Source organism: Dasypus novemcinctus, chromosome 5 (assembly GCF_030445035.2).
Source record: "Dasypus novemcinctus isolate mDasNov1 chromosome 5, mDasNov1.1.hap2, whole genome shotgun sequence".
In the NCBI taxonomy this organism is placed as follows: Eukaryota; Metazoa; Chordata; class Mammalia; order Cingulata; family Dasypodidae; genus Dasypus; species Dasypus novemcinctus.
In genome coordinates, this window is record NC_080677.1 from 94,188,822 (window position 1) to 94,216,007 (window position 27,186).

A 27,186-nucleotide genomic window follows, 5' to 3' on the forward strand; every position below is an offset into this window, starting at 1 on the left:
CATTTAGAGTCACATTTGCTCAGTGTAGAACTAATCCAGTCATGTAAATAAAAGCAATGGTTCTCCAGCACTGTGAAAGAGGGAAAATTCCAGCTCTTTATTGGCTTCTTTGTTCAAGAGTCTCGGATTCATTGGCTCTATAAACCACCTCTGAAATGGAAAACTTCTCTAATATAGCCCATCTGTGCTCATGTGTTGGAAGACGACAGTTCTAAATAGGGTAAATGGCTGTTGAAATAAACGGAACTTAAGAGATTTATAAATATGCACACTCCATTTCTGAAATTTAAAAAAACCTTAACTCCAAATTGATATTAAAATTTAGAATAATAATTGCAGAACAAACCTAATCTATGTGATATTCCAGAGTTAATAATGAGTTGAAAGGACTTCTTAAGTGTCATCTCAGAAGGGATAGAGCTGAACATGCATGCTATCCAGAATGACCCAGTGATATGGAAATCTTGTGAGATAAATGTTTAATAAGGAGGAATACTCTTTCCTCCTATGGAAATGTTTTAGGCTATCTAAATTTATGGGCTCCATGTGTTCCAAACCACTATCTTCAGGTTGTTTTAAAAGAAGAAAGCACTTAGCATAACAAAACCACAATTCATATAGCAAGATGAATCACCATACCCCTGGAACCTTTACAGAAAAATAGGAAAAAAAAAAAAAAAAAAAAAGGAAAAAGAGAGGAATGAATAGGGATAAAGTATCAAATTAAGAAAAGATTTCAAGGCAATGTGAAGGAAATTAAGGCAAGTGAGAGGACAAGCCACATTCTCAGAACAGGGTATAATATTTCAATCCCTTTACCTGATGCTGTTACCAGGAGGCTGTCTGAGGCGCCTGGTCTAGAGGCTGAAGCACTAACAGGGTTTATGGAAGAGCGAAAGGCAATGGTGGTGGGAATGACAAGGGAGCTGTCTGAACATGCAGGTTGGGTCGGTCCAGGGGTTTCAGCAGGCCGGGCACCCACCTGAGACGTGGCCAGGGCTGAAACGGCACAGCCTGCAGGTGCCACAGTTAAATCTATGGATGGTTTTGGTGGCAGCTGAGGGGAGGAAGACTTAGGAAGGTTCTCCTCATTTATTACCCTGTTCCCTTGTGGCAAACTGGCAGGAGGTGAAGCTACAGTTTTGTTATCAACTTTGGCCCCTGCATTGGAGGCCCTGCTGCTATCCATAATAGCCTTGAGCTGGGGGTGTGGTGGAGAAGGAGCTTGGGAGAGCCCTGGCTTTTTTGGAGGGATAGGAGGAGGATTTCCTCGGTCAACTCGTGCTAAACCAGGTGTCTTTAAACTGGTCCGACTGACTGCAGGGTGGGTGCCAATGTCCCCTGTGGGGGGAGCTCCAGGCCTCGGGGAAGCACTCGCTTGAGGGCTCGTAAATCTTGACAGCGCTTGGGTCACAGTATTCCGAGCCAGCTGTTTGGCCACTAGGTTGTCACGGCTTGTAGGGGAAACATCCCTTGATGGAGGACTTTGAGTAGTGTTTCCATTTTGGTCTTGGTCATTAGCATTGCCCTGAAATCTAAATCTAGCTGCTTGGATTCGCGGGTTTGGACCTGGATGCAAAGATGCATTGGCACATGGTGAATGTAAACTGTGCATAGAGGAAGCTTGTGAGTAGTTCTGGGAAGCTATGCCTGATGTTTGACCGGTGGGAGGGGCAGCATTACTGGGAAGAGGGGGTGTGCTACTTGCTAAATCTGGTGTTGAGCCAATACTAGGTCCATTTTCCTCAATTCTGTTTGCATTTGGAGGTGGGACAGCGGGTACAGAGGAGACAATCAAGTCACCATGGGAAGCCTGCCTGTCAATACCTGGTCTGAGCAATGGGACACTGGGGCACACATTCCCTTTTGCAGGTGCGGAAACGAGGGGGCTTCCTGTTGAAGGCTTTACAGGTACAGTCAAAGGCAACTTCTTCACGTGGTCAGTGCTTTCTATCACCAGGTCTGTCTGGCAAGCAACAGACCTTGTCACAGGTCCTTCTGTTCCCACAGATATGGACACCAAACGCCTATCTTTTGTCTTCCGGGGGAGAGAGAGGCTTGGTTTGCTGTCATTTCCCCGCTTCAGCTGCTCAATCATTTTCTTCATCTTGTCTATCTCCTCTTTGAGGTCAGTGGTGTGTGCTTCCTCTCGGTTCAGCTTAGCACGAAGCTGCTCCCTTTCGATATCGAACTCAGAGAGCTGTTTCTCCAGCTGAGCTTCCATTTCTGTGCTTCTTCGTTTCTCCGCAGAGAGTTCCTCTTCCAGTTCATTTGTCTTTTTCTTTTCCTCCTCCAGTTTGGTCATTACTTCTTCTAACTTCTGGGCTTCCTCTATGACTTTCCCAGAGAGCTGTTTACACTCCTTTACAAGCATCAGGACCACGTGCTTGTTCTTGCCACGTTCCTCCTCGAGGCGGGTGGCCAGCTTCTTGTGCTCCTGCTCAAGGGCTTGTAGCTGAAGCTTTTCCATTTCCAGCTGAAAGAAATTCACAAGAACACACTGATTAATACGCAAAAATTCTTTTAGCCAAAGAAGTGACTTCTTTGTGGTATTTTTTATTAATTTTCTAACAATTACAAATTCATGGTTTGGGTTAGCTAAAATGCCACATTCCTCAAATGTGTTGTGATAGAAAAGATAACATTTTAAAGACTCATTAAAATGAGAAAACGCATATTAATGGTTTTACGAAAAAAATCTATGACATCAATAGAGAATTTTTTAAATAAAGTTAACTCTAGAAATGGAGAATAATAAACTGAAACTGATGCTTCAAATCACAACATTGAGTTCAGAAAGGTCTGTTCTTACAGCAATAGAGCTCTGTGAGGAAATTAGTGATAACAACAAAAATGAAAAAGGGTTTATGCTTTAAAATTACTAACTAATCTTGGTGGTACAATATAATGAAACAGTGCTGAAAATAAAGGATTTCAGTTAAATTCTAAGTCCCTTTATCTGCTAATTGTATTACTTAGCTAAGTAATTTAACTCCTTGGAGCTTCTTATAATAGATTGCTACAGAAATCATCTAAAATCATACGTGAAAGTTCTGTGGAAACTATAAAGAACTGAAGAATGAAAAGATTTTATTGTAACTTTAATAAGTCCTGGTGAACTCAAAATCTGACCTCTTCTCCTGCTTCAAACCCCCTTGTTCACTTAGCTCCCGCTACAATGGGCTCCCTTGTGTTTCTTGAATATTCCAAACATGATCCTGCCTCACTCAGGGTCTTTGACCTAGCTGTTCTCTCTGCCAAGAACTCTTTCTACCACACACCTGTACGCAGGGCTCCTATGTGAAGCAGCTTGTGCACTGCAGGAGTGACCAGCTGGAGGGGGGTGGAGCTAAAATCTAGCCCTGCTCTACTCATCAAGACATAAGACCAGGCACAGGGCCGCATCTGCTGAGAGAGAGACACGTCTTTTCCTTCACATAACCACCCTTCCAGAACCACCTTGTTATAAATAACAGTCCCTCCTACGCTATACTTATCATTTGTTGAGTATCTGCCTGCCCCCACTAGTAATGTGACTCTATGGAGACAAAGACTATCGTGTAGCGTCTGTATCCCCAAGACCTAAAACAGCATCTGGCACAGTGATGCTTAATAAATGATTGACTGAATGAATGAAACTAACAGTTCCACAGAACAACAAACTTCTAAACACTCAGCTTTCAGATATACTATTTTAACATGCTTGCACAGGTTTCTCACTTCTGTCCAGGGGAAGGTCTGAAATGAGGCGCTCCCGCAGGACCCTACCAGGAGCTGGCAATCAGTGGTCAGGCTGATCCTCACTCCTTGCCTTCCCGACTCAAATGTTCCACTGATGGAATACATAAAAGGCCTTATGATTCATAAGGGTTCAAGGAGCCCTAGCTGATTAAAGACATGATGTAAAGATAGTGGTCACCAGAGGTTCAGAGGGGAGAGGGAGGGAAGCATAGGTGTAAAATGGGGCATTTTGGGGATATTGGAATTTTATTGGAATTGTTCTGCATGATTTGCAATGATGGATACAGACCATTATACATTTTGTCAAAACCTGTAAAGCTATACGGTACACCGTGTAAACCATAATGTAAACTACAGACTAGTAGCAGTGCTTCAATGTGTTCATCAATTTTAAGAAAGGTGCCACACTAATGTAAGATGTTATTAATAGAGGAAAATGTGGGCAGAGCAGGGGTGGAGTATATGGGAATCCCCCACACTTTTGATGCTATAAAAATAAAGTTTATGATGTGAAAAAAAGAGACATGGAAAAGACATTTTCTTTTCCTGATGTTAAATACAAATATACCCCCAAAAGAGCCACTACTTATAAAGTCAGTTTTCAGTCGTCAGTAACAGCAAAAGGATACGCTCACGTGATCCGTTAGTTGTGAGGGCGTGCTCCTGTTCCTCCCCGTCCTGTGAAAACCCATTACTCCATTCTACTCACAGTCCAGCAGTCATGAGACCAAAAGGAGAAAGTGGTACACTGCCCAGCTGGGTCAGAGATAATTCATTTGCTTTGGGAGGCTTCCTGCTTTGAAGAATAGTTGCTAAATAGCACTGGTATGGGTTCTTTACATAGGTGATTGGGAATATAGGTAATTCCCCAAGAATGATTATGCATATTTGCACTGTTCTACTATATGAAATCTGTGGGGCAACTTTATCAGAAGATTAGGCAAAAGGTGGGAAACAACAGTGCCATCAAATATTATATTCATATGCATATTTTATTCAGCTGGGAGCCTCATGGAAACTTTGACTTAATTAAAACACCTGTCCATATGGCTTTGGTGAAGTCTATAAACACTAAAGGAAACGTGTTTCATTCTTCTGGATGTATGAAATAATGGATTGTTATTAGAGGACACATACAAAGTTAGAACTATTAAGAAACATTAAATATATTTTATATTAACTGCAACAAAATAAAAGCTTATAGGAACATAAAAATTCTTACAGTATAAAAAGCACAAATCACGTTACTTTTCATCTTATTTTCAAAATATGAGCATGATTTACCTCTGAAGATGGATAGAAAGATGTGTTATAGAAAAACTAACTGGAGGCCAATGAGGTAAATATTTCCTGGATATCATCCAGATAATCAATGTCAGAATCATGACACTCACCCTGGGTCTCCTGGTCTCAAGCTTTACTACCATCTAACAATCTTGCCCCTGGTACTTCTTCACTATGGTTCATTACACTTTACTTTTCAAATGACAACTTTCAACTTACATTTCAGAATCAAACTGAAAAATGACTGTCAACAGGAGATCAACTCAACTAATCTCAGATATTTATAAAGAAACTATACTACTATAAAAGTACCCATGATTCTTTAGTATCTTTGTTCTGCCATCACTTGTGTCTTTAAATCCCCATCTCAGACTAATATGTGTCTTTTTTACTCTTACCACAGAGAGCAGAGTGCAGAGTAAACCACATAACTGATTCATCTACAAACCCATGGCTCCCAAACTCAGTTAAGTTCTTAGCCCCAAGGACCTCTCTTATTTAACTTTGTTTTGTTCTCCCTACCTTTTATTTTAATGGCTATTTCGGCCTCTGCCATTCTCCACCAAGTAATACCAATGCCCACCCAATTGATTCTCAGTCTATCCTTACAGATTTCATCAGGAAAACTGAGATCAACTCTCTTTACACCTTACTCTCTTTACACCTTAAGCTTTGTTATAGCCACACCAATCCTTACGTCCTTTCTTTCAACCTGCAGGAAAATGGTTTCTATCTCTTGTTTAAGGAGCAATTAACTTAATTCTCTTGTCACCTTTGCAACTTGTTCCATCAGGTATCACATTGCACTTTATAAGTATTAATCATTCCCTTCTCTACCATCTCCTTCCAATAAGTAAATAAATATACTCCCATACTTTAAAAATATTTTTAAATTAAGCAAGAACATTCCTTGACCATTCTGGCAAAGAGACAATGTTAATACACTTAAGAAACTAAGAGATGTTGTACCTAGTTCTGATCTCAGACTTATTAGCTGTCTATCCTTGGTAACCCTCTAGAGTTTAGTTCTACTCAGTTCCTTTACCTGCACAGAAGGGCAAAAACAGTAATTACTTAATAATATTAAATAAAAACAATGTATATAAAGGACATAGCATAGGCCTGGCATTAAAAAATGTTAAGTTTTCAATTCATACTATAATACAAACTTTTCATGTTATTTTAAAAAGTGTTGATGTCCCATAATAGGTTTTCCTTTGGCAACACATTTAGAGGCAGAAAAAGATCCAGAGAACAGACCATATTAAATCTACGCAGGAATATTTTTATACGTTAAGGAGAGAATGCAACAATTTACCAAGTACATCAGAGAAGGTTCTATCACCAAATGTGGCAAAATAACTTTTTTAGAGGAACTCTCCTACAGGCAATAGTAATAAACCATTGACAAAATATAAAGACTCAACTATTTGAGGCCCTAAAGAGCAAGAGAAAGAAGTTGAAATGGCAGCTGGAGCTCAAGAAGAAAACTCCAGTCTTACTGGATTGAAGAGTTGCCTTCAGCCCTGTGGGATGAAACTGAGGCTGTAAAAATAAACCCTACCAATGTCCTTTGTTGCCCCTTGAATTATACATTCGAGAGGGAACACTCCATACAGAATGACAGGAGGTGGCTGCTGAACAGCTAAGGGAACTGAGGAACAATTTCAGTTGTTGCCCAAAGCAAAGGAGTCAGATTTTACAGTACAAATCTAACTCCATTACTATTTACTAGAACAAAAGACAGCTCTTTGGAAGAAGATAACAGAATTCAGTCTCTTCAACACATCATCCATAACGTCCCATATACAAGAAAAACTTAGATATGCAAAGAAACAAGGAAATGAGATCTATAATCTAAGAGAAATATTCAACAAATTTGGATCCAAAAAGTCCCATACTGGAATTGGCAGACAAATTACTTTAAACCAGCTATTTTCAAGGAAAGCATGGTCAAAATGAACGAACATTGGCATACAAATGTAAACTATTAAAAAGAACCAAATTTTGGAACCAAATTCCAAAACTGAAAAGTATAATATCTAAAATGAAAATATTCACTGAATGGGCTTTAATAGCAGACTTAGATGGCAGGGAAGAAAAAGGATAAGGAGTTGAAATATGGGTCAAAAGAAATTATCCAATTTGAAGAACAGAGGAAATGTGATTGAAAAAATGAACAGGGCTTCAGTGATCTGCGGAACAATATTAAGTGGACTAAATTCCATTCAACTGGAGTACAAGAAGGAAAGGAAAGAGAAAATAGGAAAGGAAAAAAATTAGAAATGAAAAAGTTTACAAATTTGGTATAAACCTTACTAACCCTAAGAAGCTCAACAATCCCAAAGTAGGATACATATAAAGAAAACTACACCTAGGCACGTCTCAGTAAAACGGCTAACAACAAAAGATAAACAATAATTTGAAACAGACTGAGAAATAAAGAACATATTACGTACAGAGGAACTACAGTACCAATGATGGCTAAATTATCACCTTTAAAATATATAAAGAAAAAACTGACAAAAATAAAGGGAGAAATAGACAAATCTATCATTATTATAGCAACCTTTTCTCAGTAATTGATTTTTTTAAAATACAAAGAAAAAAAAATGCCCATGAAGAACACACTATATCTCAATAATATTATCAGATATTAGAACATCTGATCTAACTGACATTTGTAGAACAGTATACCCAAAAACAACAGAAGACAGTATTTTCTTATGCACTTGTTGAGCCATTGAATACTATCAGTAGACTTCAAAAGACCAAAATTGGATAGATTATATTCTCTAACCACAGAAGTATTAAATTAGAAGTAATCAAAAACATTAAAAAATCCCCCAAATCAAAGATAAAACATAATTCTAAAAAACCACAATGTTAAAAAAGAAATAAAAAAGGATATTAGAATATATTTGTGACTGAATGAAAACAAATGCACAACCTGTCAAGAGTTTGGGGAAGCAGTTTCAAAGCAGATAATTTAACACTTTCTAATCTCTATAGAATAAGAGAATTTATCGCTTTAAGTGCTTATAATAAAAAAAGAAGGGAGAGTGGGTACAGCTCAGTGGTTGAGCCTGGTTCCCACGTATGAAGCCCCAGGTTCAATGCTGGTACCTCTCCTAAGAGGGGAAAAAAAAAAAAAAAGAGATACCTCAAATCAATTACCATAAAAAGCTAGGAAAATATAAGTGAATTAAATCCAAAGTAAGTAGAAGAAAATAATAACTGTAAGAAAAGAAACCAAAGCTCTAGAAGAGACAAATAGAGAAATTAACAAACCCAAAAAGTGTATTTCTTCTAAAAGATTAATAAGATTGTTAAATATCTAGAAAAACAGATCAAGAAACAGAAAAGCTCAAATTACAAACAACAGGATTCAGAGAAGAGATCAGTAAATAAATTAGCAAATATTAAAAGGACGATGAAAAACTGTCAATAAATTCAACAAATTAGAAAAAACCTGAAAAATTCCTCTGAAACATGCAACTTTCTAGAATTGACATGCGCTGTCTTATCTTTTATAAAAATTAAATTCACAATTAAAAACTCTCCCTCAAAAAAAAACTGCCCAGACGGCTTTACTGGTAAATTCTACAAACATTAAAGGGAAGAATTAATACCCAACTTATACATACTCTTCTAGAAAATAAAGAGGAAATATATCAAATCCATTTTATGAAACCAGAATTACCATCATAGTAAAACCAGACAAGTATTTTTTAAAAATCAAAGAAAAATATGCGGGAAGCAAACTTGGCCCAATGGATAGGGTCTGTCTACCACGTGGGAGTCTGTGGTTCAAACCCCAGACCCCCTTGACCTGTGTGGAGCTGGCCCATACACAGTGCTGATGCGCACAAGGAGTGCCATGCCACGCAGGGGTGTCCCCCACATAAGGGAGCCCCACGCGCAAGGAGTGTGACCCGTAAGGGGAGCCGCCCAGCGCGAAAGAAAGTTCAGCCTGCCCAAGAATGGTGCCGCACACACGGAGAGCTGACGCAAGATGACGCAACAAAAAGAAACACAGACTCCCATGCCACTGACAATACCAGAAGCAGAAAAAGAACACGCAGCAAATGGACACAGAGAACAGACAACAGGGGGGTGGAGGGGGGAAAAAGGGGAGAGAAATAAATCTTTAATAAATAAATAAATAAGAAAAATATGCCTCATGAACAGACACAAAAATCCTCAACAAATTATAGGCAAAACGAATCTAGTAATACAGAAAAGGGGTCATAAAACATGACCAATAGTGATTTACCCCAGCAATGCAAATTGGTTTAATATTCAAAAATCACATCTGTTTAATTCATCATATTACTAGAATAAGAGGAAAAATCATGATCATGCAATAGATGCACATAAAACATTTGACAAAATTCAAAGCTTATTCATGATAAAACCTTTCAACAAACCAAGAAGGGAATGAAACTTCAATGAGATAAGGCATATTTTTTTTAAAAAAAGCTAGCTAACACCACATTAAACTATGAAACACTGAATGTTTTCTCTCTTAGAAAGAGGAAAAGGAAAGCTCTCACCACTTCTACTGAACATTGTACTGGAGTTCCAGATGGTGTGATGAGAAAAGAAGGAAAGAAGGGGAGGAGAGGAGAGTGAACAATAAAAATAGGAAGGAACAAGGAAGAAGGACTTTCTTATATATTAAGGAATATGTGACTCATCCAAAAAGATATATCAAGTGACATAACTAAAAATAGGGGTGAGCATGAGATGGTGCAGGAGTGTGCACCAGGAGGGTTCTAGTTTTACAGCATTACCAGAGGAAGTCAGGAAAGGATACTGTGGGAAGAACAACCAATAAAATTCTCAAAGAAGGATGTTTTTAAAAAACAGCACTGAAGGAGGAACTACATTTTGTTATTAAAAAATAAAAAAATAACATGATATATGACTTACACTATTTTAATATGGTGAATTAATAATGGCTTTCTTCTGCTTCTTCACTGTTCAAAAGCTTGGCACTAATTTCACTAAATTTTATGAGCTTGGTAAGTTTCTGAAATCATTAGTCCCTGTACTGAGTATTTTTCTGCTGGTGATCAAATTGCAAGGTATTTACCCATTAGTGTAAGTTTCCTCCATCTTTATTCTTCCTAACTAATATGTGGATATTTCAAGCAGAATATTTTCTATGCTCTGTGCTCTTGATATTTAAAGCATGAATCCTTATTAATTGTACTTTTCAGAGTCTCTTGAACACCAAGTTTCCTTTTTTTAGCTCTTTTTCAGGCATGATGTGAATCAAAGTTAACAGTTTTAGAGCTGTTCTTTCTGTATTTTGCAATTTTGCCAACAATTTTCAGATTGTAGGTCTAATACAGAGGTCAATACACCAGCAGTAAACACATACTTGCTTAAATTTGAATGATCTGAGTGTTAATTTTAGTAATTATATTAATTTTATATTAATTATATTCATATACATGATCAACAGCAGTATTTTTTTTAAAGATTTATTTATTTCTCTCCCCTCCCCCTTCCCAGTTGTCTGTTCTCTGTGTCTATTTACTGCGTCGTCTTCTTTGTCTGCTTCTATTGTTGTCAGCGGCATGGGAATCTGTGTCTCTTTTTGTTGCGTCATCTTGTTGTGTCAGCTCTCTGTGTGGGCGGTGCCATTCTTGGGCAGGCTTCACTTTCTTTCGCGCTGGGCGGCTCTCCTTACGGGGCACACTCCTTGCACGTGGGGCTCCCCTACGCGGGGGACACCCCTGCGTGGCACGGCACTCCTTGCCCGTATCAGCATTGCACATGGGCCAGCTCCCCTGGGTCAAGGAGGCCCGGGGTTTGAACCGCGGACCTCCCATGTGGTAGAGGGATGCCCTAACCACTGGGCCAAGTCTGCTTCCCAGCAGTATTTTCAATAACCTTTGGAGAAAAAATATCTACTGAACTCTCTATAAGGTAGTGCACAAGGTACCATACCAGATACTACTAAGGACACAAAAGTCTGTAAACTCTATTTATCTAGTTCTAGTACCTTATAATTTTAATTTTGAAACAATAAGATAACAGCACAATAGAAAAGGAACCACAGCCTCCTGTATAGATAGATTACAAGGTCCCAATTGACCTTGTTATGCTATTGTCCAGGCAATGCATAACTCACAAGTACATTTCAAATAGGAGCTGAGAGGAATTTTGCATGGAGCAGCAGCATCAAACACTTTTGCAAAAAGGAGTGAATTGTGTGGAAAAGCTTAGAACTAATACAGCTATCTTGGTAGTGAGAAAGTGGGTGGTTTCCCAAGCATGGCACTTAGACCGGGAGCCATGAATGAAGAGGCACAACACACGTTTTTACAGAATGAGAGGGAAAACTATGTAGGTGGGAGCTGAGCAACAATGTAAAGGCAATTAGTTCTAATTCAAACTGGGAAACAGGAAAGCAATTATGGTCATTTATAAAATGAGAAAACAGAGTGCATGTTTGTCACAACCACAAAATATTTTATGTCACTTGTTTTTCCCCCAAATCCACTCTCCTACCTGATCATTCCCCTCCACCTGTCAGTCCAGGTAAACAAATTACTAACAAAAACATATATTAGAAGACTAATCCTTTTTTCTCACAGCAGCTATAGTTACCAGCAATCAGTCTGACCTATGCAGTTCTCATCTGCCCCTTCCTCTTAATCTAGAGTTTCTAGAGAGGAAGGTAAGCATGGCCAGGAAACAGGGAGTTGCCCATTTCCATTTACATGGTTCAGGTAAACTGTGTTCTCTTCTAAATAGCTACTCAGAGCCACAGACTCAAGTCTTTTAATCACTGCATAAAACTCCTGGAGAGTCAAAATGCATTTTTGAAATATAACAATGAATTAATTACACAAAAAAGACTCAGGAATGAGCCTAAACAATCACCCACATACAAAACGTCCTAAATACTCTTACTAAAATGGTTATCATAGATGACTCTCTACCATATTATAACTGAACAAAAGTCTAGAAAGTAATTTAAAATTAAAATCCATAGTTATGTATAACATGACTTTATAGAATGAAGCAGAGGGCACTGAATACAAATGACAGAATAAAGCACAATTATTTGTAATGGGAAAAAACAGGCATATAAAATAATCATCAAAACAAATTACCCCATGGTTTATTTCCAACCCATGTTATTTCTTTGGTCGTCTGACACTTGAAACCCCTTCCAGAATTAGAGGAATTCTCCACCGTATGATTCTCCCCTGTAAACACTAATTCTGCCCAATATTTGTTTCCCTGGTCTTCCTTTAGCTAGGGAGAGGGTGTGTGAGGTAAGATCAGCCAATCAGATGCACCTGCCCAGAGCAGTAACAGCTGAGGGGTGAGTGGTGCTGCCTGGCATGAGCAAAGCAGTGCAAGCCACAGCATCCCACCCTCAGCTGCAAAAGCTTCACCCACTGCAGGCTAGTTCTGCAGTGAGATTTTGGGCTGTGATGCTTGCTGGTAAGTGGTAATGCTCAGCTTTCCCAGCAATGCTGTACAAAACAGTAAGAAATGCCCATCTCCTCACAACTATCTTGACTGGTGCATCTACTGACAAGCAATTGACCTACTAATACTGAACAGCCACCTAGCAGAAGCTCTAATTCTCAGAGTCATGCCTAGCGTTTTCACTGTGGAGAGGACTGCTCCCCTCTGAACTTTCTACTTATTATTTTGGCTTTTTATAATGACCCTGCCTCAAATTAAAAGATCTTTTGCTATCTCTAAGCTCAAAATTATGCTTTCCAGGTATTAATAAAATACTTGAAATATAAATATTTCCTCCCTACGGCTGAAATAAATTAGAATAGAAAGAAACTCTATTAACAGAATGATATTTAGGATAAAAAAGAATCTCTCTCCACCTGGGCTACTGGTTCAAAATGGGGAGTCAATTACCGGAGGCAGATTATTCATGATGATTATTCATTAGCTTATTCAAAGTGGCTTTCCAGGCTCAGACCACTTGCCAAACTGACTCCTGCCCAAATTTCCCTGGCACAAAACTACCAGTTAAGCCTCCTATTAGCAATCACAGCAGGAACCAAAGCTTGGATGAGCACGAAGTCTCTTCTCCAGCCTTGAAAGGCCAACCAGAGCAAGGTTCAGGCAAATGCCTTAGAAAAAGCAAAAAGATATGCCCAGTATCAGATAATAAATACTTGAATTGTAGACAATGGGGCCTTTGCTTTGGCAGTGATTTTTAAAATGCATTTAGAAATCTAAAGCTGCAAATTACTCTAGATGCAAGGGAATTGAAGACATTTGGTTAAAATATCTTCTTTCAAGACTAGTTTATAAGCAATTCTGTTAGTAAAAAAAAAAAAATGACCTTGGTATTTCTGGTCTAATCAGCTGATGCTGTATTTTCTTTTAAAGTAAAGATACAGGGTGGAAATACAAATTGTAACGCTTCTCACATGCTACAATTTACCAGAGTACCCTTTAAAATCCCCTTTCCAGAGCAACCCTTCACTGAAGCTACAGAGTCAATGAATTTGACCATAAAGGACTCCTGTATCCCCATAACATGAAGGAGACAGATCACTGGTTCATTTCATATTAGACTCTCTGGACTCATAGGATAGAAACAATTTCCTTTCACTCCCAGCCAGGTTGGAAATGACCCAGTCATTCAGAAACAAACAGGATGTAAGTTCATAAAAAAAAAAAAGTACCAACTAGATAATAAAACCTTTGATTCAACTAGAAATGAGTTTCTTCTTTTTTCCCCTGCTAAAGGAAAATTGGTAAATAAAATGGAAAACTAAAGTAAAATTTAGGAAAGTATGCCTTTTTTATATATTAAATGAAAACTACAATGAAAACAAAATATTTTCTTGACTTTTGATAATGTAGCATAAAAGAAAGCAAAAAATACTTTATGAACAAATAGCTCATTTGACACGTTAAGAACATAATTGAAACGTACCCCATCCAAGAAATACAAATGAATCTCAGTGACATCAGCTTGAAGTACACTGGCTCTCGGTGAAACGGTTTATGGGGATTTCTGAAAACCTCCAGAGACATAGTGGTTTTCTGCAGGGCTTTGTATAGCGTCTGCAAAGTCCAGAGTAAAATTGTTTGCTTTTGCCTAACATTCATGGAAGGCTTTCTATTTTTCTCTACTTTAGTTCTCCACCATGTGACATACTGAGGAAAAGGTCTATTTTTATTCAAAACCTATACCGAAACACTGCATACATATTACAGGGAAAAGACACACACTATAGGACAATATCGTAAATATTCATAGTATAGTGCCCTCAGGTTAACTGTTGACCATGTATTAAATGTGAGCTTTAGAGCGTTCTCTGAAAAGGACATATAGAAGAAACATTTTAATTTATGTTTTAATAATGGTTGAAAGCACATATTAGTTTTAATTCTAATAATTGTAGCTAGCAGGAGCTTTACTGACTCCCTCACTCCCTTTTCTAATAAACGGAATCAATAGTCTCAGCATTACAGGGGAAGGACAAAATTTACACCTATCATTTTATGGCTGACTACAGTAAGTTTTGTGGTTTTTTTTAATTTAACATAATACTCTTTGAAGCAAGTACCTAAGTGCACCAAATAAGTGGGCCTTGGTAGGGCTGGGGGGAAGATTGCTTTACAGGAAACACGTGTGCAGGAGCCTGGAGGTCTGCCTCTGACACAGCCATGCAGACCCCAGCGGCCAATTTGAGACTAACCAGGACTGAGATGACATGCTGAAAGATGGACGGACCATGCAAAACTTCATTCGTTCTCCTCGAGCTATTTTCATTTTCCAAAGAAACAGAACAAAATAAAAATGAATTTCAATAGCAAAAACATTTTAGACAGAAGCAGGATAAAGTAAATTGGGGATGCTACCATATGTTCAGAGTCCTGGTTGTATGGCTGGATCACACGACTAGCAGCTCTAGATATGCTTAAGGCACTAGGAGAGGGAAGTTCCATCCCTCCTTCTCACCACCATCCCCCCCCCCAAAAAAAAATCCATATATTTTTAAAAAGCATCACAGTAATCATTATGGGAAAAATATTTTCTTTGTCATACTTCTTTTAAAGTAGGGATTCTTAAGGGATCTGTGAGCTTGAAGTGAAATTAAAAAAAAAAAAACATTATTCCTGTGCGGAGGTGTTAGTGCAGGTGTGATATATTTATTAAATAATGCACAGTACAGTGTGGACTTAGTAAGGGGTCCATGGCTTTCACCTGACTGGCAAAGGGGTCTGTGAAACAAAAAAGGTTAAGAACCCCTGCTTTACAATTCAGTATTATTTTTATTTTGAATTGCATTTTTACAGAGATACCAAAATATTTTCAGCATTCTGCAAACTCTAAATACCTCAACCAACCTTTCCTGATAATTACAACATTTTGGAATAAACAGAGCCTCGGAGATGGTTTCTTAGTTCTACACTGTGCATGGTGAAAATGTCTGAAAGCCGCAATACCTTCTTTTGTCTGCTCTCAGCAGCAGCCAGCTGTGTGGACATCCTCTCCTGCATTTTTCTGCAGTGGGCCATGACAGCTTCAAGGATGGAAAGGGGGTTGGTACAAACTGGCTTCTTCTCTTTCTCACCAGCACCTGCTTCATAGTCTCTCTGCAGTGCCAGGAATGGGTCATTTAGATTAAATCTTCCATACCGCTCTTGGATAAATACCTCTTTCCTGCGTGCCTGGAAAAAAATCAGAGGAATGTATTGAAGAAAGAAATGAAAATATAGGCTAAGATATGTATAAGGTTGCAATTACTTTTCCAAATGGTATTCTCAACTGTGTCGTTGTGTGCATGACTTAGGACGTCAGGCAGCAAGACTCTCAATCCCTGACACGTCTGGCATTCCTTTTGGGATTCAGCCTAATTTCACGCTTTCTTCCTTTTAACAAAATTGTTTTTTGAATTATAAACAATGCAAATGTAATTTCCCCATGATGCTCTTCTCCTGCAAGGATCTGATTTGTAGGTACAGTCTTTTCTAAATTTAAAATAAAATCAGAAATATCAAAAATTAAAATAATTTTTAGCAAACATTTATAAGGAAAGAAAATTATCCCTCTATTTATTTAACATTATATTTCAAGAATTATTAGGTTCAGCCACACAAAAAATTAATTCCCTGCAAGTTTTGGATAAAAAGAAATAAGGTTATTTGCTAAAGAAGAAAATAATTTGCAAAACTTTTCATCTAAATGTTTTATTTCATAAAGTTTGATCATAAAAACTTTCAGAAAATTTAAGAAAATGAAAAATTGTCTCATTGTTGGAGGGCATTAAGATATAGCTCACAACCAATGTATATGAGGTGCAGAGGTGCCCAAAGATGTACTTACCAAATCCAATGGATGTGTCATGATGATGGGAACGAGTGTTGTTGGGGGGGGGGGGAGAGGGGGGGTGGGGGGTGGGGTTGAATGGGACCTCACATATATATTTTTAATGTAATATTATTACAAAGTCAATAAAAAATAAAAAAATTAAAAAAAAAAAAAAAAAAAAACAGACCGAGGAAACTATGTACTGAAAAATTCTACCAGATTACATTGTTAAGTAAAAAAAAAAAGTGACAGTGCATATTGTAAGCTGGCTTTTGCATGGAAAAATAAAATAAATACAGATATGTATAAAAAAAAAAAAAAAAAAAAAGATATAGCTCACAGGGAGCAGATGTGACTCAAGCAGTTGCGCACCTGCCTCCCACATGGGAGGTCCCAGGTTTGGCTCCTGGTGCCTCCTGAAAAAAAAAACAAACAAACACTAAAACCATCCCAGGGAATCTGATGCGGCTCTGGGTGAGCACCAGCTTCCCACATACGAGGTCTCGGGTTCAATCTCCAGCCCTTGGTACCTCAAAAAAGAAAAAAAAAGAGATACAATTTACAGAATCCTAGGAAAGACTGCCAGCTCATTTCACTCCAAATGTCAGGCCATCAGTGCCTAAGTGAATTTCACACTCATGTAATAAGCATCAAATGAAATTTCCTATAATTAGCCTACAATAGTCTTTGCATAAAATGGAAAACAGCAGTAGAAATATGCTGAAAATTACTAACGCTTTTCCTAACTCAGGTCATTTTGGAATATCCAGTAGAAAAAAAAAATTATTTTACGTCACTTCCCATGGAAAAACTAAATTACTTTACAATAACTCAAGCTTAATTGTCCAAAATGTTAAACATGTTTTCTACAGAAATATTACATACGGCTTCTCACTTTATAAGCAATTGCACTGAACAACTAAACTTTTCCATTTTTAGACTACTGTCAGCAGGCCAACAACTAGATAAACACAAGTTACTATGACAAATGGGAAAAATCTAACTTTTCTTTTGTTAATACCAAGTTAGACTAAGAAATCAAAATATAAAATTTCAGTTTCACCATTAAATTTAGGCTGGCCTTCAGAGGATCATTTTAAACTTAAAAAGGACAATAAAGTTCATGAGTCAAAAACATTTGGTGACTCTAGATTCTATAACTTCAATCATGTAACAAATAGAATGAATAAGTATCACTTAAGAAATGCAATTTTAGTTTGTCCTTCACTTTTCTCTGAAAATTTTATTCAATGTAGTAGTTCTTCCCCCAGCCCTGGATGAAAACGTGGACAGTCCTATGGTTTCTCTGATTGCTTTTTAGTTTATAAAAGTCCTACAGTTTCTGACTTAAAAAAAGAAATTCTATTTGGTTACTGCAATAGTCAACTCTCCCCAGCAATATCTGCTGCAGGCTACCACCACCTGGGAAGGGCTTGTGCATAACAGCCTCTTTCTTTATATCAAAATTTCTCTTTCTAGCCTGTTTTAGCCCTTCTGGGTTGGAAGGAACCTGAGGAGGATGAGTAAAGGTCAGGGTGTGAGGTAGAGAGGAAAGGAGAGCAGGAATGCTCCACCGACTGGTTCAGCTGAGGAGTTGGCATTCCCGACTGAGGGCGCAAATATTTGGCCAACTCTTTTCCCAGGACATGCTTGGTGTCTACTTTAGAGAACTCCTCTCTCACATCGCTGGGGGCCCTTTCATCTAGTTTTCTCTAGGTAGGCCATAAATTCAAGACAGGCAACAATTTGCAGAACCCAGGGGAAACTGAAAATAAGGGGCTCTTTGTTCCAAAATTATTAAGAATTCAAGACAGCAACAGCCCACCATTTAATTATCCCCTTCTAAGCTCAGGGCCCTGTGCACCTGGCCCAAGCTGCATGCCCATGAAGCCACTGTAGCCACCTCTCCTTTTACTTCCAATAAATGGCTACTTTCTGAGCCTTCTCCCTAAGAAGCCCATCAAGAACCACAGGAGAAGATGACTATTAAGTCATCAAATAGTCTCCCTGAAGTCCTTCCCTCCTGACTAGGGAAAAAGGAAGAAGCAACTGGATGGGGCAAAACTCACAGCACAATTTTTTCCAAGGAAATGCTCTTCAATAAAAACCTTTTTCTTTATAACAACCAGATCCTTATTTACCCTCAATGTGATTAGGAAGTTTAAAAGTCATAAAACTGGGTTTCAGATATTTCTTGTGAAAATTTGCATCTTGGGCCTCACTCAAATATCTCATATTTATCTTCATGAGTTCTCTGCTGACACTTCCATTTGAACAACCCATTACAATTTTCTGAATTTTCTGACATCTAATCATTCACTCAGTACATAACTCAAGCCATTTATTCTTAAATCAGAGTGAAACTTTTAAAATATATTTTATTGAAGTATATCATTCATACCTGAACATACATAAACAATAAGTGTATAGTAAAAGTTGTGAACTTAAAGAACAAATGTGCATATCATACAGGGCTCCCACATATCATCACCCCGCCACTAACACTTGATATTGTTGTGAATCTCTGTAACAAACTATGAAATACCATTGTCAAAATAATACTACCAACTATAATCCATATCTTACACTTGGTGTATTTTAATCAGAATGTACTTTTAAGAAATGAGTTAAAATTAATTTCACATATAATGTAAAAAGTAAGTACATATATCATGGACCAATTTAGTTTTCCCTAATAGGTTTTAGGGTCTGAAAATATTTAATACCATATATTACATGGTATTATACCATCAACCGTTTGTTTTGCAAATGTGAACCCTTAACCCAAAATGTTATTATTCTCCTTTATGATGAAATGCAAGATACATACATCAGATTTCTGAAAGGGCTGAACAGCGGCTCTGTTTGCTGCTAGCTATGAGACCATGTCCCTGATAACTTTGATTTGCAAAATGAGAGAAATGAACCAGATCCATTTGTTCACGGAGACCCTCTGAGTTTTAGACACCAAAACTGAATTTTTTTTTTCAAAAGCATGAAAACTTGAGGTAAATGACCATCCAAGATCACATGTCCTCCACATGTCCTCCTTCAAAATAACCTAAGAGGGAAGCGGATTGGCCCAGTGGTTAGGGCGTCCGTCTACCACATGGGAGGTCCGCGGTTCAAACCCCGGGCCTCCTTGACTTGTGTGGAACTGGCCCATGCACAGTGCTGATGCGCACAAGGAGTGCCCTGCCATGCAGGGGTGTCCCCCCTGTAGAGGAGCCCCATGCGCAAGGAGCGTGCCCCCTAAGGAGAGCCGCCCAGTGCGAAAGAAAGTGCAGCCTGCCTAAGAATGGCACCGCCCACATGGAGAGCTGACGCAACAAGATGATGCAACAAAAAGAAACACAGATTCTGGTGCCACTGACAACAACAGAAGCAGACAAAGAAGGCACAGCAAATAGACACAGAGAACAGACAATCGCGGTGGGGGGGAAGGGGAGGGAAATAAATAAATAAATAAATCTTTAAAAAAAACAAAACAAAACCTGAGAGCCCCGTTTTTTTGTTTTGCTTTCAGAGATCCCAAGTAATAATTTTATTCTATAATCACTAGAATTTATTTCTATATGATCTATAAATTCAAAGTAAATCTGTGGTATCCTGGTCTTATAATAACAAGCCAGGTTTCTTGAAATAAAGTCTAAAACTTCAAATGTGCTTTTCGATCTGCAGCTTTTCTATCAGGCTTATAAATAAAAATGCAATTGCCAATCTGATTCCATGGTTTTTATAAACAAAATCACAGTTTAAATAATAAAATGGCATAAAGGAAAATGTTACAAAATTAACTCTTAGAGCACTTGTGACATAGGATATGACAAATTACCTATTATCAAATTATCAGTCTGATTTTTCTATGTATTTAGTAATAGAATAAAATCTACGTATTTATTTTTTCATTGAGCCTTAGCCAAGAGAAATATAAAATGACTTATTTGTATCAATATATACCCCAAGTTGATGAGATTTCCCAGGGGAAGAATAGGAGAACATAAGTAGATCCAATTATAACCCTGGGAACCTTAGGCAACTTGAAATTTCAAGAAGATCCAACACCAAGTGGCTCTCTGCTACTAGGATGTTAGGTAGTGGTGACATATTCAAATGTCTATGGAGCCCAGCATTTAAAATAAATGTATATATTTGGTATGCTATATATCAGTGTGGAATTGCAGACTTTTGGTGTATTAGAGATAATATGCTTTAACAAAGGGCATTCAAGTTTTTAAAAAGTATGACATTTGTCAGTGAAAATGCAACATGTGGTCCTGAATTGTCTATCAGGATACCTAGTCTGTGTTCTCTGGTTTACCAGAAGGATCCAGTCTCTCTGAACCCAAGTGAGCTATGTCTTTCCCCCAAAACACTTTGCTTTGAGCTCCTTGCACATGGGGGCACTTTTACTCAGCGGACATCCTTCTAAGCCAACAGAGGGCACACAATGGCTGTATAATGCATACTTATTAAATGAATAAATGTAGCATCTAACAGACTTAGGAAAATAGGATATGTAGCCCAGAGCCCCCTGAGGAAAGAGCTCTGACTGTTTCTCTGATGGAGTAAGCAAAAGTCTGTTCACCAAAGGACAATTTCTCCAGGAACCTGGGAAGAAAATCAGTCCATTGTCAGGCTCCTCTACGCAGAACTAATCCTAGAGAACATGATGGCCTAGGGTCAGCTTACCCGCTGCCCAGGAAACGACTTAATAACTCCCCAACCTGAAACCGGGTGACAGTAGTTTCAGAAGGTCCAGAGTGGGTGCTATGGGTAAAGGCCCTGAAGAAATAGCAGCCCGTTTTCCACAGTAGTGGTGGTGAATGGTTCACGATTCTTGGAACCGATTATTCTTTACACCTCAAACCTGGCTTATATATGAGATAGGCATTCTGTATACCACAAAGCTGTCACAGCCTTTCTAAAATGGAAACCTTAGCAATCACTTCTCTGTCTAAAATCCTTTTGCACACTCCCATATTAATTATAAGCACCCTTCCCCCTTGAGCCTTGGTCTGTGTTATACCATCTGGTTGGGGCAGCTTCCCCTCCTTCACTCCTGAACTCCTCAGTGACTACTCACTTTACTCAACCCCTCCTGTTTTGCTGATCTCAAAAGATTCAGAGTGTGGCTTAATTTGAATTCAAGGAGGCATCTATAACTGAGCACATACAGAAGTAATCTGAAATTCCTGACTTTACCTACTTTTCAACTAATAAGACGTGTACTCCTCTGAACTATTTTGTAAAAAGTTTATCTTATGCCACCTTACTTTGTAACAGAGTATTTACTTCTAACATACTACATTACTCTTAATAAGGACAGATTAACATACATATTTAGGAGACCATATATTAAAAAGAGACTTGAAAGGTTTATTATGCTGGATGTGATGAAGTCTTTTCCTACAAGAGGAACAGCTGAATGTGCAAATAACTTCTTGGTTTGTACATCAGAATTACATGAGAATGAAATGCAGTTTTAGGGAAATGAGTCATTAGGAAGACACAACTTAACTATAATTATAAAAACAGACTTTTAAAGGAACTCTTAAACATTGCTACATGAGAAACCTTGCATTCATGAGAATCTCAAGTTTTCTAAAATCTTGTTGAGGGAGTAATGGGCAAGAAGTACAGATATGACCAGTATTAGTACAGGATTTAACAAATGCAGAGTTCCCGCCCTTGACTTTCACTGTTCAATAAACTAGGGTGGACATGATCAGTTACCACAATAAAAATAAAGAGTAACTTAAATACACAACTTTTTCCACAGCATGAACTCTTTCTATAAATAAAAGCTAAAAATGCTATGGATCACAATTTAAATGACATAAAACATACTGCCAATCAATTTTAAAACATATTGAAAAATTTATAGCTAAAACTATTTTATTCTATGAAAACCTGGAATGATTCTGTAGCATTTAAAAAATTAATATTAGTAAAAGAAAGCTTTATCAAGAACTTACTGTTTGTTGCCTCATTTTTTATTCATTTATACTCATTTGTTTCCTAAAAACAAGTCCAGGGTACAGCCATTATTTTGACTGACATTCTATAGAAAAGCACACTGTAGCTTAGAAAGAAAGACTAACATACCTGCCCAAGGTCATTTCAAGAGAAGCTGGAATTCAACCCAGGCAGTCTAACTCCAAGGCGTACACTTTTAAGAACAAAATCTACTAAAACAATTATAACTAAAATCTTCTGGAACTCTAGAAAAAGCTTCAAAAGTAAGTATATTTCGTAACACTATTCAAGCCAGTATACAGAAATGAGCTTTAAAGGGAAGACAAAAATATGACAATTATCTTAAAAGGCTAGAGTTTTCTATATTCATCTTTACTAACCACACATTAATATAATTTCATCGGACTGAAACAGGCTTTTTTTAAAAGACTCTTCAGAGGATATATCATTTAAGTGCAAAATAAGATTGATTATAAAAAATAGTTTCCAGATACACTCTTCACAAATCACTGATAACCTAAAAATTTAAAAACAAAAACAGGTCACTGAGGAATCTGTTCTTAGCTCTAGTCTACTCAAAACAGCTGTTACTCTCTTGGGTGCCAATGACACAAAGCCACAAAAGACAGCACATTTAGGTTGAAATGATGAGACCACACAAGATGAACTTTCGCAGAAATAAATGAGTCTGTTCTTGAGTACAAAGACAGAAACATGTATGAAAAACATGGAGGGCCTTCGATCAATACTTTATTCAGGGAGTAAACAATGTAATGGAAACTGCCCTCCTCTACACCCCCAAAGAGCAACTCAACCCAAGGCTTCTTTAATCAAGAGAAAAGAGACGTCATAACTAGGCAATCCCTGGACAACTGGGCTCACTTTTGGGTGAAGTATTTAAAAATGATTCATTGAAAAATGATCTTAAGACTGAAGAAAGAGTAGAAAGAGCCAGGGATGTTGAAAAGAGAAGACTCAGACATGATTACGGTCTTTCACTACCTGAAGAAATTTCATGTGGAAGGAGAATTTGACTATTTATATAACTCAAGGAATAGAATCACGACCATTATAACAAAGAATTTTTAAGAACCAAAGCTGTTCCAAAGATACAATGGGCTACCTTGGAAATTTCTTGTCTCAGGCTATGTTTCAAACATTGGATGAAAAAATGTGGCAGAAGTCTGGTGCAGAGAACTTAAAAATCAGGAAGGTGTTGGCTTCTAACTGTTGTATTTCCTTCAAAACCTGACATACTATGATTCAAAATCAAGGAGCATTAAAAATAAATATTGACCCGAACAGCCAACATAAAGATTTAATTTGTCTATCTAGCCCTAAATTTCTGGCTTAGTGGTAAGGATTTCAAATGGATAAAGATCAAAGAAAAGCTAAAATGAAGAGCCCTTCTAAGCAGAAAGCGGAATAAAAATCCTACTAGTAAGTAAAAGGGAAGGGAATGCCAGAACCATGCTGTGCGCCTCAGAGCTTATTCATAACCCTGAGAGGGGCAGATTAGCAGAGGGATGAGTTTAAATACAAACACCACCACAAGGAATGGGTATGTGAGTAGCAGAGAATGGAATAGCAATATAAAAATTTCACTGTCTTCCAGAGAGATAGTCACTGACCTTCAATGATCCCATGGTCTTAGAAATTCACTAGCCAGGAATGAAAAAAAAACTTAGTGGCTGACTTAAACACCAAAAGAATCTGATGAGTTCATTTCAATGACTACTGTCTTAGTTTGCCACAGGGCTGCCAATACAAAGTACCAGAAATGGGTTGGCTTTTATAAAGGGAATTTTATTTACGGTAAAAGCTTACAGTTCTGAGGCCAAGAAATGTCCAAATCAAGGCATCAGCAGAGATGCTTTCTCACCAAAGTCAGCTACTGTTGAGTCTAGGGTACTGCCACGTGGCAAAGCAAGACAGCCGCTGATCTCTGCCAAGGTCCCTGCCTTCCCTTCCAGAATCTACTGTCTTCTGGAGCTCAGCTGTGGGCAACCTGGCATAGGCTGTGTCTCTTAACCCTTGAGCTGCTCTGTGAGTCCAGCTTCTTGGGGGCCTTGTGTTTAAGCTTTGGCTGCTAGTGATCCTCAAGTCCTCTCTCACATGGCAGAGCTCCCTTTTCCTGTGTATCTCTCTCTCTGTGTCTCCATTTATATAAGACCCAGCAAGATGGCAGAGACTTAACCTGAGTCACACCTCACTAACGTAGTCCAGTCAATCAAAAGGGTCCCACACCCACAGGAATGGTTTAAAAAAAAAAAAAACACAAAACTTTTTTCTTATTGGGACTCATAAAAGAACTTCAAACCGTCACAACTACATTTCAGAAATCATATATAGCAGAGAAGACATACATGGGCCACAAAAGTGAAAGGGCGTGTGATGGCATCACATGATCTGCCATGCAATACAAGAGGATTATGTCAAAGAGGCAAGTTCTTCCTTATTCTGTCTCCCCTCCCACCTTCAACACCCAACCCTTCTGTCACCTGCAATGTCCCACCTGCTCATGGACATAATAATGTGGATGTGCAGAGACTGTTGTGCCAGGATTAAACATAAAGCACATTATGAATCATATATCAGACTGACTTTGATTTAATTGAATCCTGAGGCTAAAATCTGGAAATCATACTTCAATAAACCACCAATTTCCTGTCAGAAAAGAAGACCACCCTAATAAAATCTATGAAATGGTTTGGTTCCACAGAAGTCAGTTAGAAGTACTCTCTCTCCTCTCTGAAATCTCGCAGCACTTTATTTTGACCTTGTACATCACTTACCATTTGTACCCATCCATCAGAGCTCATCTCAGCCAGATATGTGGGCCATGCTGTAAAAATAAGATTACCTTTATTCCCTGACTAGGTGAAGAATGGCACACAAGTGCTACACTGTTCTGCTCTCCTGCCCAGGGTACACATTATTAAATTATCAGTGCACTTTAAATTGAATCCAGGAGCAGCCTGCAATTTGTCTTACAACCTCACTCCAGGAAGCTGCCACCTGTCAATCAGAACTAGAACACAAGATGAAATCTATCTGCTGCCTCTTCCCTAGGCATTTAATGGCTATCCTGCACTCTACTAGACAGTAAAAACCATGGCCTTTCACATCTTTGTAACTTAAAGAGCTACATACATACTAGCTGTTTTTTTCAGGTTGGTAGAAGTAATGGTTTCTATAACTGGAATTAATTATTCTCTGTTACTATTACAGAAATAAATGGGTGCTTCATATTGAAGATCGAAAATAAGTAATAATAAATCTCATGAAAGGAGCAATACTAGTCAACATTGGCAATTAAAAACTAAAACCATACTGTTCAAATCTATAAGCCTATTTAAACGACTTCATATTTTTATTTAAGATAATACATGTTCACTGAACAACTTGGAAAATCCTGAAAAAGTAAAAAATCCATAATCCAAGATCCAGTTACCAGAAGGGAGCCACCATGAACTCTGCCTTGTACTCTGCAAATTATTTTTTCCAAGCATATATACTTAGTTATCAAGGTCTCAGGGAATAGGTTTTTAAATGGATTTTCCCATTGAATTTGCTGAGCAATTTCCATCTCAATAAATAATCCATATCAACATTTGTAATAGTATTTGATAAACAAATACTAAAATACTAAAAACTCTCATATTGTTCATCAATTTGTTTTCACCTGTTCTCTGTAATTAACATACCAATATGAACTTTCATTCATATGCATTCATGAATGTAGTATTACTAAAGAATAAAAATATTTTTAAGACTTCTGAAATGCATTAATGTTATGGGTGGAATTGTGTACTCTCTCTTTCCCATCCCCCCCCCATAAAAAGATGTGTTGAAGTCCTAAATCCCAGTACCTGTGAATGTTACCTTACTTGGAAATAGGATCTTTGCAGACGTAATCCATTTAAGATGAGGTCATACTGAAATAGCGTGGGCCTTAATCCAACATGACTGATGTCTTTATCAGAGAAGAGACAGACACACAGGCACGGAGAGGGGAGCACCATATGAAGATGGAGATATACAGAGAGAAGACGCCATGAAGGACAGAGGCAGAGATTGGAGTTACGCTGCCACAAACCAAGGAATGCTTGGGACCACCAGATTCTTCACCAGAGTTTTCGGAGAGAGCGCCACCCTGCTAACATCTTTAGGGCTTCTATCCTTTAGAACCAAGAGGGAATAAATTTCTGTTGTAGTAAGCCACTCCAGTTAGTTAGAGTAGCCCCAGGAAACCAAAGCAATTACCAAATTCCCCTTCAAAGAGATTGTGATTTATACTCCCACCAGCAGTGTAAAACTATTTTCTTATACATTAGCCTACCCTGGAGGTTATCAGTTCACCTTATATTTGCTTATTTGAAAACATAATGATATACCACTGCTACTTCAGTTTTCATTTTTTATCACTAATGACATTTAAGTTCATTTTATTTTTCTATTGCCCATTTAGATCCTGAGATATTAGTTTGCTCATTTTTCTTTTGCAGTTTTCTTTACTGATTTATGAAGACTATTTATATATTAAGATATCAAAACACTTGTCACATATTTTGCATATTTTTCCCAATTTGACATTTATTTTTCATATTTTGTTTATGGTGCTGGCAGGAAAAGTTTTAACTCTATCATTTCCTTTATGCTTATAAAGGTTTTCCATGGCCTGAGAACATAAATATTCACTTCCAACTTCTATTAACTATAGTTTTATATTTTACATTTTAAGCATGAATCCACCCGAAATTTGTTTGGTATCTGGGATAAACTAAGGAGGCACAAACTGACTATTCTGGCAGCAGTATTATCTCAGCACCACTTACTGAAGAATCCATTCTTGA

At 37.9% G+C, this 27,186-nt stretch overlaps 1 protein-coding gene across 6 annotated transcripts in view; it reads right to left on the minus strand.

Moving 5' to 3' along the window:
* The window catches only part of CTTNBP2 (cortactin binding protein 2), a 170,441-nt gene that overhangs the window by 82,597 nt on the left and 60,658 nt on the right, over window positions 1-27,186 (minus strand). For 4 of the 6 annotated variants that reach the window (XM_023585995.3, XM_004483241.5, XM_058297262.1 and 1 more), the window contains exons 3-4: window positions 15,487-15,711; window positions 820-2,476 (exon numbers count right to left, since the gene is read on the minus strand). In XM_023585995.3, coding sequence (XP_023441763.2) covers window positions 820-2,476; window positions 15,487-15,711 — 1,882 coding nt within the window. The remainder of the gene's footprint in view (window positions 1-819; window positions 2,477-15,486; window positions 15,712-27,186) is intronic. The other 2 variants (XM_012521481.4, XM_058297265.1) reach the window with 1 other exon arrangement.